Source organism: Phacochoerus africanus, chromosome 1, assembly GCF_016906955.1.
Source record: "Phacochoerus africanus isolate WHEZ1 chromosome 1, ROS_Pafr_v1, whole genome shotgun sequence".
Lineage (NCBI taxonomy): Eukaryota > Metazoa > Chordata > Mammalia > Artiodactyla > Suidae > Phacochoerus > Phacochoerus africanus.
The window spans coordinates 60,522,388-60,538,329 of NC_062544.1; the positions used below are offsets into that span (position 1 = coordinate 60,522,388).

At 43.9% G+C, this 15,942-nt stretch overlaps 1 protein-coding gene across 1 annotated transcript in view; it reads left to right on the forward strand.

The window, feature by feature from the left end:
- The window catches only part of ADAMTS12 (ADAM metallopeptidase with thrombospondin type 1 motif 12), a 371,922-nt gene that overhangs the window by 317,091 nt on the left and 38,889 nt on the right, over nt 1-15,942 (forward strand). Inside the window, exons 19-20 of the mRNA XM_047767431.1 lie at nt 551-1,669; nt 8,148-8,300. Of these exons, the coding sequence (XP_047623387.1) occupies nt 551-1,669; nt 8,148-8,300 (1,272 nt within the window). The remainder of the gene's footprint in view (nt 1-550; nt 1,670-8,147; nt 8,301-15,942) is intronic.

Consider the following 15,942-nt stretch of genomic DNA (forward strand, 5'->3'; position numbering starts at 1 on the left):
GATGCAGCTCGGATCCTGCATTGCTGTGACTGTGGTGTAGGCTGGCAGCTGTAGCTTTGATTCGACCCCTAGCCTGGGAACCTCCATATGCCATAGGTGCGGCCCTAACAAGCAAAATAAATAAATAAATAAATAAATAAATAAATAAAATTTCACAAAAAAAGACTAAAGGTGTAAAAAAAATTCGCATTAATTTAAAAGCATTAAAATATTATCTCTTTAAAAGATGAGGTGATTTCTTTAAATCATTACACTCTTTGTGGATCCACTGTCCAACATTCATAGCTCAAGGAGACTTCAATTTTACTATGTCATGGTTTGCATTTTCAGTTTGTGAAGGGTAAATGGTTGGTTTTGAACCTAAGCTGCTCTCCAGGAGACACATATTTTCATAAGAAATTAAATTGCCCAGAAACTGAATCTAACAATAGAAGAAAACAATTTCAGCTGCATAATTCAGCTTCCATTGGGTGCCCTGATTTGCTGTAAACCTTAGCATGAGAACCAACATGTCTTTCCCTCTGGACTAACAACCATCTTTCTTTTCCAGTGTTCTGTTTCCTGTGGTGGTGGAGTGCGGATTCGCAGTGTCACATGTGCCAAGAACCATCATGAGCCTTGCGACGTGACAAGGAAGCCCAACAGCCGAGCTCTGTGTGGCCTTCAGCAGTGCCCGTCCAGCCGGAGAATTCTGAAACCCAGCAAAGGCACAATTTCCCAGGGGAAAAAGCTACCAACATCTGACCCCTTCAAGCCCCTCCCTCTGACTACACCCAGTCCCGGGATGCTGACTATAGCACCCACTGTACCTGGGTCTATGAGCACAAGTGCTCTGGCCACCAGCAGCCCTGGTTCTACCACAGCCACCAAAGGGGATCTAGATGGGAACCAATGGCAGAACCGTTCAACCCAAACTGAACCGGACTCTCATGACATCATTTCCATGGGAAGTACTCCCCAGCCCATCCTTACTTCCTGGTCTTTGAGTCTCCAGCCAAATGAAGCAAATGTGTCCAATCCAGATACCGGGCCTCCCTCAGAGGGAGACCTTTCAGCCACAACAATGAGTGGTTCCGATTTGTCACCTTCCAGCAACCCTGTGACCTGGGGGGTGACTCCATTTTACAAGCCCTTGACCAAAGAACCAGAAATAGAGATTCACAGTGGCTCAGGGGAAGACGGCGAACAACCTGAGGATAAAAACCAAAACGGCTCTGTGACATGGACGAAGATCAGAGCATCTGGAAATGATGCTCCAGTGGAAAGGAGTACTGACATGCCGCTTGGACCTCTGCCAACACCTTATCTTAAGGGAGCATCCTTGTGGCCACCCTTCAGCACAGTGTCAGAAGGACTGCTGCCCAGCCAAAGGCCCGCCACTCTCAAGAATAGTGCCCCCAGCACTGAGGGGATGGTCGCTGAAAAGCCAGCAAACACTCCACCCCCTCTGGGAGAAGACCACCAGCCAGCATACTCAGAAAAGTCCATCAACCATCACCCCCTAGAATTGCCAAGCAGCGTGAATCTGACACAGAGTTCCGGGCCTGGTCTGACGGAGGAAGATGCAACAAGCCTGATCGCTGAGGGGTTTTTGCTGAATGCCTCGGATTACAAGCAGCTCTCGATGGGCCGAAGCCCTGCGCACTGGATTGTTGGAAACTGGAGTGAGGTAAGAGTTCCGTTTCTTACGTCTATATGGAAATTAACGAGGGGTGTTGCATTCTTGTGCAGATTTCGAGACGGATTTGTATAAAATACAGTCTAATGCAAAATAAAGGGGGAGAGCAATCGGGTCCATGCCCTCACCTCCCTGTTTACCTTCTTAACTCCAAAAATGAAAACAAAACAAAACAAAACAAAAAACATCTCCAGGGAAGGAGAACAAATATAGTGAGATATAGTGAAAGAATCTTTGAACTAAACCAGGAGGCCTGGGTCAGCCGGCTGTTGAGTGGAGAATTCAGTCTGTCTCTCTGAGCTTGCTTTTTGCCTGCAGAACAGTGGAGCTAAGGTAGATCATCCCCCCTCCTCATGTCCCTTCCAGCCACAAACTGTAATGACCCTATGATGAGGGATGGCTGCCTGGAAGGGTCTGAGTTCACACTTCGTTCAGAAGGCCAATGTTGATACTCTGGTTTAAGCCTGTCAAGTAATCACACCTGGTGTAGAAATCTAAGCCAAAATTCTCTTAAAGAAGTCTATAGCTTACTGCTGCAATGATTTCTTTTCTTTTTGGACTCAGTGTTTGCTTGTATAAAAAAAAATATATTCATTCTGGCTCATGAAAAGGATTAGAAGATAGAGGAAGAAGAAAATAAATATAATGACAAAATGTTGGTCCCAGTTTTCAAGCTTTAGGAATTTAGCTAGGTATTGTTTCTCCATTTCTAGAACTAGTTATATCCTTTGAAGCATCAAAATCATTTCTCACCCATTTGAATTTGAAATGCACAGTACATGAACTAGTTAAAAATAATCTGACAACTCATAAGAGGACTTTGTGGCAAAATAATCACATGTTCGAATCATTCACCATTTTTTAAGACAATGCATGACTCATCTCCCACGCTAAAAAGAAATATTAGCAGTTATTATCAAAATAACAATATATTTAATTATTTTTTACATTTTATTTATTTTTATTAAAATATAGTGGATTTACAATGTTGTCTCAATTTCTGCTGTACAGCAAAGTGACCCAGTCATACGTATATACACATTCTTTTTCTTCTTTTTTGTCTTTTGTCCTTTTTAGGGCTGCACCTGCGGCATATGGAGGTTCCCAAGCTAGGAGTCTAATCAGAGCCGTAGCCACCGGCCTATGCCACAGCCACAGAAATGCCAGACCTGAGCCGCATCTGTGACCTACACCACAGCTCACGGCAATGCCAGATCCTTAACCCATTGAGCGAGGCCAGGGCTCGAACCCGCAACCTTATGGTTCCTAGGCAGATTTGTTTCTGTTGTACCATGACAGGAACTCCCACATTCTTCTTCTTATATGATCTTCCATCATGGTCTATCCCATGAGACTGGATATAGTTCCCTGTGCTATAGAGTAGGACCTCATTGCTTATGCATTCTAAATATAATACTTTGCATCTACTAATCCCAAACTCCCAATTCCCTCCCACTCCCTCCCCCTTCCCCTTGGCAACCACAGCTCTGTCCTCTATGTCTGTGAGTCTGTTTCTGTTTTTTAGGTAGGCTCATTTGTGCCATATTTTAGATTCCATATACGAGTGATATCATATGGTATTTGTCTTTCTCTTCCTGACTTACCTAGTATGATAACCTCTAGGTTCATTCTTTTTTAAGGCTGAGCAGTATTCCATTGTATATATGTACCACATCTTCTTAATCCATTCACCCGTTAATGGAATAAATAGTGGCTTGTGAATGGTACTGCAATGAACATAGGAGTGCCTGTATATTTAATTTATAAACCATATGCTGCAGGAAGCGGCCCTAGAAAAGGCAAAAAGACAAAAAAAAAAGTAACTTTAGGATGACCCAGAAATTAGTTTCCTTTCCCATCCACTTATATAAATATGTTTTAATGCTTTTTTCCTGAGTATATTTAATATATGTTACTTAATTGAGAACTGTTAATTGATTTAGTGAGAAGTTACTATATTCCAAATAAACAAAACCAAAATAAAAGTACCTACCAACCCTGATGATTGTTTGAACCTAGAGGTTCATTGACGCATTTTGATTATAGTAGATCAAGATACAAAGAATTAATTGTCTCATATTTTATCATTTGACTTTGACAGAAATAAACTCTTATTGAATATATCATAGCTCACCAAAAGTTTGGCAACCATGGTGGAGCCATTGAGAGGTATTAATTCTAGGCAGTTTTGATGGAAAAGGAGAACTGGCCTAGATTGAAGAAGTTTTTAAATCTATGAGACTATTATAAGAACAGAGTTCCACATTTGGCAAGAGTTCCCTCCATGACAGGACTTAGTACTCACTCTTTTTATGCATTTTTTTGTGACAAAATGTTTAATACACAGAATTGTCAGAGAGGATCAGGATTCAGAATAAAAACATTGGGTTTTGAGTTTCCCACTGTTCCCTGGTTTTTGTCCTATCCAGTTGTTTCTTTAGGCTTACCCCTCCCTAGGGTGGCCTCACTGGCCTCTCAGGGACTACATCTTAGGAACCTTAGGATCATCATTGGTATCCATCTTCCTTCATCCTACTAGAAAAGTCCTAGCAGTTTTTCAAATCTGCACCCTCTCATCTCATCATCTCATCTCATCCTCTCTTCTTTACTTCCAGTTGGTTTAGTCCATTGGTTTCCAATCTAATGGTAGGAGGCATCTAGAAAAGAGCAGGGATGCTTTTGTTTGTTACAGTGATGGGGAGGAGGCTGCTACAGCATTTAGTGTCTGAGAGCCAAAGATAATGAGGACCCTATGACCCTGAGGGAAGTCCCTTATGAGGAAGAGCTGTCCCATCCAAATGTCAAAGGTGTCCCAATAGTCGAGAATAGAAGACCCTAGGTTATTACTCTTATTAGGATATCTGCCCTTGTCTTTCCTGGTCTGGGCGCTTCCAATCTCTCTCCTCCCCAGTGCTTTCCACACATCAGCACAAGAAGTGAAAGACTATCGTATTACTCTTCCAAAAGGAAATTTCTAATCATTCCAGATTCCTGATCACAAATTGTTCATGTCTCTTTATCACGTTATCAGATCAGATAAAATCCACACTAATATCCAACAGCCCTCACACCTTGCAAAATCCAGCTTTCAACATGCTATTTCCTGTGCCTTCATCTATCACAAGTTTCCACAAATGTAAACTGCTCAGTTTCCTCCAAACTTTCTGCTCCTCCCAGTCCACTGCCTTTGTTTATACTGTTTCCTCTGCCTAGAATTTCCTTCTCCTTCTCCTTCTCCACTGTCCTTCCAAATCCTGCGTGTTTGTTTCCATATCAAGCTTTGAATGTCTTCCATAAAGCCTCTCCTGATCCTTGACATTGGACATAATTTCAGAAGTTCCTTAGCTTTTAATCTGAACTCTCTCTCACCATGTCCTCCCACCATCTGTCATGTGTTGAAGGGCCATTAGTGTCCCCCAGTGTACACTGCATGTTCCTCTAACTCCTTGTGACTGCATACATTAAAGAACGGATATTAAAAAAACAAGCTAACACTGTAAATTGACAAAGCTTGAAAGCAGACGTTCTAGGTTTGAAGATCTGATCAATCACTTACTGATTGCATGTCCTCACTGCACCTGTTTCCTCATCTTTAAAATGAGGATGATGAAGCGGACTCACAAACTTTGAAAACCAACTTTTGGTCACCAAAGAGGACAGGTGGAGGGGGCAGGGATGGACCGGGGGTTTGGGATTGCATATGCACACTGTGGTATGTGGAATGATTGGCCAATGGGAACCTGCTATATAGCACAGGAAGCTCTACCCAATATTCTGTGACCATCTATGTGGGAAAAGAATCTGAAAAAGAATGCATGTGTGTACATGTATAACTGAGTCACTTTGTTGTACAGTAGAAATTATCACAGCATGATAAATCAACCCTATTTAAATAAAACTTTTAAAAACGAAAAAGAATGAGGATGATGACAATGCCTCATTCATAAGATTGTCATGAGGCGAAAGGAATGGTAGTGTAGAAGAATGTCAGGCACATAGGAAGCATTCAGTAAGTATTTGCTTTGATATCTATTTGAGACAGAAAACGCAGGTGTTTCACAGTGTGTGTGGGTGTGGCTCTCATTTTGACGGAAAATCACCTCTCATCAAATTGCCTCATCACTCAGACAGCTCCCCTGGGCCAGTCAGTTAAATGTATGCTATGCAGTCGTGTAAATGGAAGTGACAGCATGATTTTCCACAGCCCTTCACGGCAGTTTTCACATGATTCTGATGTAGCCCTGCACATCTGTTCCAGTTCTGAACACCCCCAAACTGCCCCTTGACCTGATAAATCCGTTGTCACAGAGTCACTAGCTGTAACAAGGGTGAAGGCTTCAGGACAAAGTGAAGTTGTCCCTTGGCGTCCTCGGAGTCCTCCTTTCTTCTTTCATCCCTCGCTCCCAGTTTAAAACAAATAAGAGGCACAGGGGAATCCCATTTTCTTACTGTATTCCATTGACACCTTCCTGTCAGCTTTACCTTTGAACTCTTATTTGCTGCCTAAATAGAAACTGTCAAAAAAGGTACTAAACAAGTGTCTACTCACAATGTCTGAATCGAACAGAACTAGATGCAAAGCCCCAAAGACATGGGTTTATTTACAACATAAATATGGTCCAAAGAGCTATAGACATCACTTGGGATGTACCAGGGTCATCACTTACCTGGGAATTTGGTCTCCAAGCTCCTTTCCCGGATTTGGGGCAGGCACCATGGTTTTCTCCATGTCCTGATGTGAAATTACCCATTGTACTGTCTGTGTGAGCATGACTTCAAACCTCTCTGGGGCCCAGAAATCTGGGAAGTGGGATGAATAATGCTGACTTTGCAGGTGTGCTCTGCTTAATAGGTAACATTTGTAGAGCAATCCTTTTGTGCATGAGTTACCTCTATTGTTCTCATTGCCACTTAATAAATGAGGTCCTATGTTATCACCAGTTTTACATGCCAGGGAAGTTAGGAAACCATAAAAGATGGCACAATGAGGCAACTGAAGAATTATAATTGTACCCCGAGTCTCAGAGCTTATTGAAAATGCAGGAAGGTACCTGTCAGACAGAGGAGAAAAGGCTAGGAACTTGAGAGTCAAACCAAATCCTAAAGTACTTTTAAGGAGAAGGAGAATTTGCCTCTATAAATGGATCACTTGGGGGAAAAAAATGTTGACCAAGCTTTTTTCTACTCTTCTCTTTCTGTGAGTCTATCATAAATTTATCTACCTAGGAACTCTGTTATGTTATTTATGTATGTCTTATAACACAAGAACTTGCACAAGGTGAAACATGAAATTACATGAAGGATGAAAATGTAGCAAGAGAAATGTAAGGCTGGCTTTTGTTCACAACTCATCAAAAGAAACTTTGCAAAATGTCACAGATGGAACTTACATTATTTTTTTTATTGAGGCCAGATCTGTTTTACATGTCCAGTCACAGCCCCTCCTTCTGAAGATGGGTAGGGAGAGGGAATCTAAAAAGAATAAGCATATAGAAGAATTAGGCACGCTGAATGGAAGAAATTATGGGAGGAAGTTTATGTAGTTTGCAAAGTGATGCCATGTTAAGCCTGAGCTATTTAAGGATTAGATGTTTAAATAAATGAAAACATCTCATGAGGAATGGGCTGTACATATGGCAAAAGTTGATCAATTTATTCACCACCAGTGGATCAAGTGGTGGAAAGCATCATGTGGTGACATCCTTCTCATTCCAAGTACAGACTGAGGACCAACAGCTTCAGCATCACCTGGGAGTCATTAAAATGCAGACGCTCCAGCCCTACCCCAGGCCAACTGAATCCAAATCTGCCTTTAGCAGGGTATCCAGGTGATCCCTGAGGACACTCAAGTTTGAGAAGCACAGCTGTAACAGATAGCATGCCTCCTTTGGGAGGCAGGAAATCCTAGTCTTCCCCCTTGGGCAATCCAGCTCTCCAATCCTGTTTGTCTACACTGTACCAATACCAGTCTACACCAGTGGTTGGTCACAGAGAGGAATGAGTGAGATAACGTCATTGGGTGTTACATGGATAGGAGGCTCCGATATGAGCTAAGGGGCAGATGCAGGGGTCTGATGCCCGCTCGCCCACTCTCAACAGGGTTGGTGTGAATTGCAGCTGTGCGCCTGCAGCACACCCTGCTGCCCCAGGCCTTCGCGCCAGGATGCTTTTCAAAAGGGCGCAAATTTCCTTTTGCACTGGGTTTTCTTCCCACATAGAAAGGGATTCTCCATCCCAACTGCTTAGTAGAATCACCTGGGAATTTTGTGTGTCGGTACCCAGGCCTGAGCGCTCCCCACAGGCCCTCCAGTTGAATTTGTTTGGGCGGGATCCCCAGCGCTGGTACGTTTTAAAAGCTCCGCGGGTACTTCTAGCGAGGAGCCCAGACTGAGGCTTCCTAACCCCAGGGTGTGTCTGAGAACAGGGCCCTGAGCCTCTTGTCTTCTCTCTCCTCCCCACACCCTGGCAGTGCTCCACCACATGCGGGCTGGGGGCCTACTGGCGGAGCGTGGAATGCAGCACCCACGTAGATTCCGACTGCGCAGCCATCCAGAGGCCTGACCCGGCCAAGAAGTGCCACCTCCGTCCCTGTGCCGGCTGGAAAGTGGGAAACTGGAGCAAGGTAATTGCTGAGCCTCAGCAGTGTTCGGGGGTGGGGGTGAGGCTGGACACATGCGGGACTTAACATGAGCATTGGTTCCATTAGTTTTCCCTCCTCCCTTTCTGCCTCCCTTCTGCCTTTTTCTTTGATAAACGGATGGATAAGTCCCAGGCATTACCATGCGCCTACTCCAGTTACACAATAGCTTAAGAACAAGCACAGTTTTCACCAGCCCATGTGTTTTTATCTGCCTGTCCTCCCTTGCCAGATAAACGGAGGAAAAAAAGGTAAATTCGTGTCATTAACTGCTTGTCCGGCAGGCAACATTATTTCTAAATTGCTTAAATTTAGCTTTATAATTAATCATCACACATTAGCACATGTATAATTAAGTCATGGTTCAGCAGCTGCTCAAAAAGCAAGTACAGCAGTGAATCTGCTAGACCTAAAATGAAAAGAAAGCTGAAACATAAAGAAAAATTTGGTCTTTGAAAGTATATTCCCTAGATTGATCTTTTGGAAGTCCGATTTTCTTGCCTTTGCTAATGTAGCTGTGGTTACTGGTTTTACTGGGCTACCTGCATAATCCCTCGTGAAAATCTTTATTGGGTTTTAGGATTTTTCAGACGTGGTTCTTCTGGGCACCAATCAGGCCTTACCTGTTCATCGCCCTGGACAGGACTGAGCTAGCCCCTGTGGGATACAAATGCACCCAGGCTGTAGGATACTGGTCAGTGGTGGGGTTAAGAGCCACGTGGCAGGTGGGGTACAGAGGTGTGAACTGTGCCTCCACATGCTTGCCAAGCAAGATATCCTGCGGGCCCCTGTCTTCTGTCTGGGGAGCCAGTTTCCCTTGATGACCTTGACTCAGAAGGAGAAAGCGCTACCTAGAAGTTTGGGGAGGCTGGCGTCCCCTCTAGATGTTAGCACCCTCACCTAGAGAAGATCTCGTGTCCCCAGACAAGCAGGACCATGCGGCGTCTACTGGACATCTCGGCTTCTCCTGGCAGACTTGCCTGGCAGACTGAAGCATGGAATGCCGTTTATTGGTGTCAGGCCCCTTTTCCCAAAGAAAGGCTCTGATCTTTGACAAGAGAAGGAAAGCTGTGCTACTCCCTGAGCAAATTATTTCACATTTCTTTGATAACTGCCAACCTCCCTTTCTCTGTCTAAATACTGGTTTTCTCTTAGGAATGAATGCTGGGTCTTTTTTCTTCCTCATTCAACTCCTAACAGACCCAAGATCCAACAAGGATTAAATGCCTGGCTACAAATTCGTTTCCGTATCCAGAAAAATCCCAAGGCACATTTCCGTCCCTGACCTTGCCAAATGTTGACCAGGTCCCCAAGTTGCACATTGCACTGGGACTAATCCTTTCCTTGGAAGTTACGTGGCTTGTAAAAAGGTGATGTGTGAAATAGCTCACACTCCAAAGTGTCACTCTAGTGTAAAACTCTAGGAATTCTAGCTGGTGTAAAAGGTTGAATGGAAGATCCAGAAGCCCTTCTCTGGGGTTAGACCTCCTGAGGAAAGCCCTGCTCTGCCAACTTATCTCTTCCCATCGGTCTTTGGGTCTCCTCTCTCTCATGGCCAGGAGGCTTGTAGATATATTTACTCACCCCTGTAGCACTCCCAGTGGTCTTGCAGAAGCTGCCTCTGACATATCACCAAGTTCTGCCAGAATGTGGTAACCACCGCAACTAAACTTGCATCCTCAAAGTTACCCATGGGAAATATCCCCTTTCTCAGAATAGCAGATAAACCTTATATCAAAGACTCTATTTAACTACTGCTAGTCAAGTGCCCTGACTTTTGTTCTTTTTGACTATCGTTAGGGATACTGAATACATGACTTCCATTTTTCCTAGGGATGTTGATTTAAATTTTACCCTAAATTTTGGTGACTGACTGATATAGCTCTTTGACTACCATATTATTAACCAGTTCATATGGGTGTCTGAAGTCCCAGTCAGGCGCTAGGAAAGATTTGAAGGCCTCCTTAGTTTCACTATTCTATCAGGACTCTTAAACATATTCAGAGGCAGGGAGTTCCCATCATGGCTCAGTAGTTAACAAATCTGAATAGGAACCATGAGGTTGTAGGTTCGATCCCTGGCCTCGCTCAGTGAGTTAAGGATCCGGTGTTGCTATGAGTTGTGTTGTAGGTCGCAGATGCAGCTCAGATCTGGCGTTGCTGTGGCTCTGGCGTAGGCCTGTGGCTACAGCTCCCATTAGACCCCTAGCCTGGGAACCTCCACGTGCCAAGGGTGTGGCCCTAGAAAAGACAAAGGCAAAACAAAACAAAACAAAAAACACTTGCTCAGAGGCAAACCTCCCAAACCAAGAGTAGAAACGTAGACCCTTGTTTTACCTTTAAATACTCAGAGAGTTTAGATTCTGCCAACTTGATGGTTTGTCTTTTCACCAATACTTTCTCAGAGAGAATAATTCTAATTTGACCTTGAACCTTTCTGCATTATCCCCCAGTCTCCACTCCAGATCCAGAAATACTTCAATTCTTGTCAGATCCAGAAATAGTCCAATTCTTGAACTAAGGGTAAGCAGCAGCCTCATCTGAACCCACAGGTATCACACCTGAGGCCCCTGGCTACTCACCAGCAATTCCCTACCACTGACAGGCTGTCTGAATTGCAGCTCATTCCTGCTCTTCAGGTGTCCCCAGCACCACTCATCTCCTTAGTGGAACCCTGATACAACTGCCATGGACATTCTCTCATCTATGTGACCGTACAATGAGCCAGTACATTTGGGTCTCTCCCCATACAAAGTCCAAAAGGTGTTTTTTGGAGTGGCTTGCGTCTTCTGCCTGCATTCATCTGTCTGAAACAAGTTCAGGGCCAGGTTTATCCCACAGGTGTACTTGAGAAAGTATAGCTCTACAGAATTGAATCCTGGAGGCAGCACTGGGCCTGGGTTCAGACACATCTAGCTTGGCAGCCCCACTCTGTCACCAGCAGAGGACACTGGTCCTTTCTCCCAGTCTCTTAGGAACTTTAGTTTTCTCACCGCTGAGAAATAAAGTGGATCCTGTTGCTTCTACTAACCTCGTAAATTTGTACAGATCAAAAGAGAGTGTGTGTGAAACAACTTTGTAAATGGTGAAAGGCTGTTCAAAGGAAGACTTGGGCAGACTCTGAGCTCTGGGGGAAGCTTAGGACTAGTTCTCAGGTGCAACTTCTGGCTTCCTGGACAAGGGGCAGGGGGGCCTGTGGACAGATGGAGTACGATCTGTCAGTCCAGCTGGTCTCCCCTCCTCAGGACTAGGAAGACAAGGTGCTTCAAGCATCCATGAACTTGGGAGGACTTGACCTACCCTGGGCCCTGGCACTCTCTAAATACCACCACGTGTCTGACACTGCACAAGTTTAGGTAAACAATTTTATTTTTCCCCAACCAAAGGCTTTCTTTCTAATTCCCACTGGAGAAATGAAGGCTTGGAGGGTTTAAACCACTAACACATGGTCAGTTGGTTCCAATACTCTCAGTTCTCAGAAACCATCAGCTGGGGGATGGGTCATCAATTTATAGATTTTCAGAAAGAAAGGAAACACTGAACAATAAATGTGTACAGTAGTTGTAAGACACATGCCAATTTCAGAACATTACAGTTTGCATAAGAAAAAAAGTGACTTTTGTGCTGAAGGAAATACACTAAGTGACAAAATGAGCTTGAAAAACCTTCAGTTAGTTTTGACACCAGAGCTATGCATCATCAGGGCCCCACGCACTTCTGGATTGAACATTTTGCCTGTACCTCCTACAGTTTTGTAAACTGGTGATTTGACAACCTCTTTATTATCTTTCTTAGAATGATAATAACTTTTCATAGTTAAGTCTAACAGATCTTGATTATTTCTGAAATAAGTCAAAGATTTTTCCATTTTCTTGGAATAATCTGTCTTCCCACCTAGACACTGTTGCAATTTTCTCTTAGCAGTAGCTGACTTTATTGTCTGAGGCTTTGCTGGAAAATAAAAGTAAGAGGCAGCCTTTTCTTAAGGCTTTGAGTTTCATAGTATTCTGTGCTACATTTATTTAGATCTGAATTTTTACAAATGAATTAAATGGGAAAGAGCCCCTGTTTTGCTAAATAGAGACAGTGCCTGACTTTCATACATAACTTGTTCCCAGAAACATACATTGAAGCCCAACATGTAAAAGTGAAAATAGAAAAGTGTATATTATAGGGGAGCTTTTGTGCCCAGAAAGCAAAAATTGACCAGCTAGAAGGTGGATAATACAACTCAAAACCCCTCCATTTATTTTCTCTTGATATTATTGGTTGTGTGTATATCTAGACTGTCACCCTCTCTTGGCAGTCCTGAGTGTTTTAGATTAAGGGATCCCTAAGAAGAGAAAAGAACCACAATTAAATTGAAGCCTTAGGACCACAGAAAGCAGGAACCCAAGAGCACTCTAGTTGAGGACTGATGTCCAGGCCCTGAGGTCTCCATCATGGCCCCTGCCCATCTCTCTTTGTCCACCCCACCTCTGCTCTAGCTTTCTGATGGACATGTTCCTGAACGGCCCTTGTTGCTTCACAGCACTGCGCCTGTATAAGCCACACTCTCCACTTTGAATGTTCCCCACCCCCTTGTGCCAGTCAAATGAGTATTTGCTCTTCTTACATGATTTGGCTCAAGCTTTGGCTCCTCTGTTCAAGCCTTCCCTGTGTGCTTCAGATGCAATCCACTACCTCTTCCTTTGACCCCTCACAATATCACGAACAACTTATAACAGATAATCTTTATGACTTCAGCTTGTTATGTGATTTTTTTTTTCCCCTGCTGGATTGGGATACAGAAGCTAGAACATAGTTACGTGCCAAATAACAGGGAGGCACTGAAGGTGGGATGGGGCGGGGGCGGGGGGACAGATGGATTTTGGTGCTGTTCAAGACAGAGTTTGGGGACTGAAGGGTCCTATGAATCTGTTTAGGGTAAGGAAAGGAGCAGCCAAAGAATTATTTCCATATCTGGTTTAGTACTTAGAGAGCAAGGGGGCAGAATATAGGTCCAGTGATCCCAGACACTTAGATGACGTTAAGGCTTAGCAAGGTGAAGTCGTGTAGCCACTTGGTGTCAGGGTCATACTTGAATGCCATCTACTGACCTCCCAAGGCCATGCAGGTTAATTTCGCTATGCTCATTTGAACATCCCATAGGAGTCCCACATGAAACGTATATCAGGATGACTCCATACGTCCAACCTAAGGAAGAAATGGTTGTGATCGCATCTCCTCTCTGCCAGTGGCTCCTGTGAGATAGGAGGATTTTTCATTCTAACTCAAGCCAGTGGGCTGATCACATCATTTAAACAAACTGGTATGGGAACTGGAAAAATGGTCAGGCCTGTTTGGTCACCACTGGGCATTAGAGAGGCTTTCTTTTCCTACTAACCCAGCTCATATTCTCAGTCTGGTCCCCAGGCTTCAGGTTAGGAAAACATGACTACAAATGACCCTCCTTCAGGGCAATAAGAAAATGAACATAATTGGCATTTGGCACACAAAGGCAAAACAGGTTTTGGAGTGGAGTGATTTAATATTCTGCCACTTCCCTCTTGCTCACTGCATCAGAGGCCCTTCTGATAATGGAATAGAAAAGTCACAGATTTAGTGTCTCCCCTTATTATTTATTTCACCATATTAATTTTTTTATAAATTTTTAAAATTATTTCCCCAATACAATTTTTTTTCTACCGTACAGCATGGTGACTCAGTTACACATACATGTATACATTCTATTTTCTCACATTATCAGGCTCCATCATAAGTGACTAGACATAGTTCCAAGTGCTATACAGCAGGATCTCATTGCTAATCCATTCCAAAGGCAATGGTTTGTATCTGTTAACCCCAAGCTCCCCAACCACTCCACTCCCTTCCCTTCTTCCTTGGCAGCCACAAGTCTATTCTCCAGGTCCATGATTTTCTTTTCTGTATTTCACCATGTTGATAAACCTCATTCGCCATTGAATGTGAATACACTCTTAGACAAAGGATTAATCTAATTCGAAAAATCTAGGAATAGCAATTGTAGTAACAAACGAAAAACAAAACCCCGTTTTACACTTAGGTCTTGTAAGGTCCTTATAATAATAAAGAACCCTCTAATTTTAACTCTGGGGTATTTCCTGGAAATCTGTTTGTCAGACAAATGGCAGCTTTGTGTGGAAATTATTAGTATGCTTCCTCATTTGTTCTGTGGCTGGTTGCAAGTGGGCAGTTACTTTTTTCTCTGAGTACTTTCAGTGGGGCAGGCAAGTGAAATTTTTGATTTGTTTTTGGGAGATGTCTGGCAAATGTTGCTTCCTCCTGAGAGACTTAACACACTTGATTTATGGAAGTACGAAACATCCATCTGCCCCCTTGTTACATGGACCCACATCTTCTGTTGCAGCCCAAGGTTTGAAGTCAGATGACTTGTGCAATCCACCAAGTGGCAGGAAAAGCAGGATCAGTCATTGGGGAGGTACCTCTACTGAAATGTTTTGAGGAATTTTCTTTCACTATGCACAACCCTACAATGATGACTATTCTACCATAGCCAGAAAGAGTGCAGAATCTTTTCCTACATAGCAAAGAGGCCATTAACAGGCACACTTTGGTGGTGGTGCATTTTCTCAGCCACGACTGCAATGAGATCTTTCATGGAAGGATTGAGAGGGTGAAGGAAGATGCTCTCTGTCACCAAGGTGGCCACAGATATCTTTAGCCCCCAGTTGTCCTTTTCTCAGAATTGATACACTCATTCAGCAGGCCTATTTGGAGCACCTTGCTGGGCCTGGCCCCCTGCTAGATGTTCAAGGTACCATGGTGAGAGGGACAGGTTGGGTTCCAGTTGCATGACACAATCTACTGGAAAGGATGGAGAGAATAAATAAAAGTTGTTTCAGATTCAGGTTCCTGTGGTGGAAGCATAGAAGGATCTTAGATATATAACAGAGAGATAAGTAGCCTTTGAAGAAGGGAGGTATTCAATGAAGACCTCATGGAGGAGGTGACATTTAAGCGAAGCCTAACAGGAGTACAATGGTGGGTAATGTGAAAGATGGAGGGAGGAAGATTCAGGATATATAATTAACCCCCAGAGAATCTGAGGGAGAGTGGCTGAGAACCACAGGGGTCAGCCTCCATGCCACCTACCTCGTGGTCCCCACCTAAGTGTGGCCATGAGAGACTAGGTTGCAGAGGCAAGATGAGATGAAGAGAAACTGATGGCACTAGTATTGTTTACAGACTGTGGACTAAGTCTTGGCAGCTCAAGTTATGATTGGATAAAATCTCCCTAGATGGGGGATGGAATCCAAAATCCAGGAAGTTGGAGAATAAACCTAAGTATTCCAGAATATGCCACATAAACTCTGGTTTTAGGTGACCTGGGCCTGTCCATGTTTATCATGATCTTAAGGAAAGCAACAGCCTGCAGGAGGAGTGTTGCCCTTTACTGGATAGAGGGGCTGCTGCTCTAGGTGTGGGCCTGAGGGAGGAGGGGTGTGGGGGAGAGAGGCGCAAGGAGGGCCTCTGCAAGAGCTTGCAACGAGCATGTGCTGAGAAAACACTCCGTGAAGAAGGCAGGTGCTGATGGCTCTAGGAAGAAACCTGGTGGGCGATGGCTCATAGGGGGAAGCCTAGGAGTG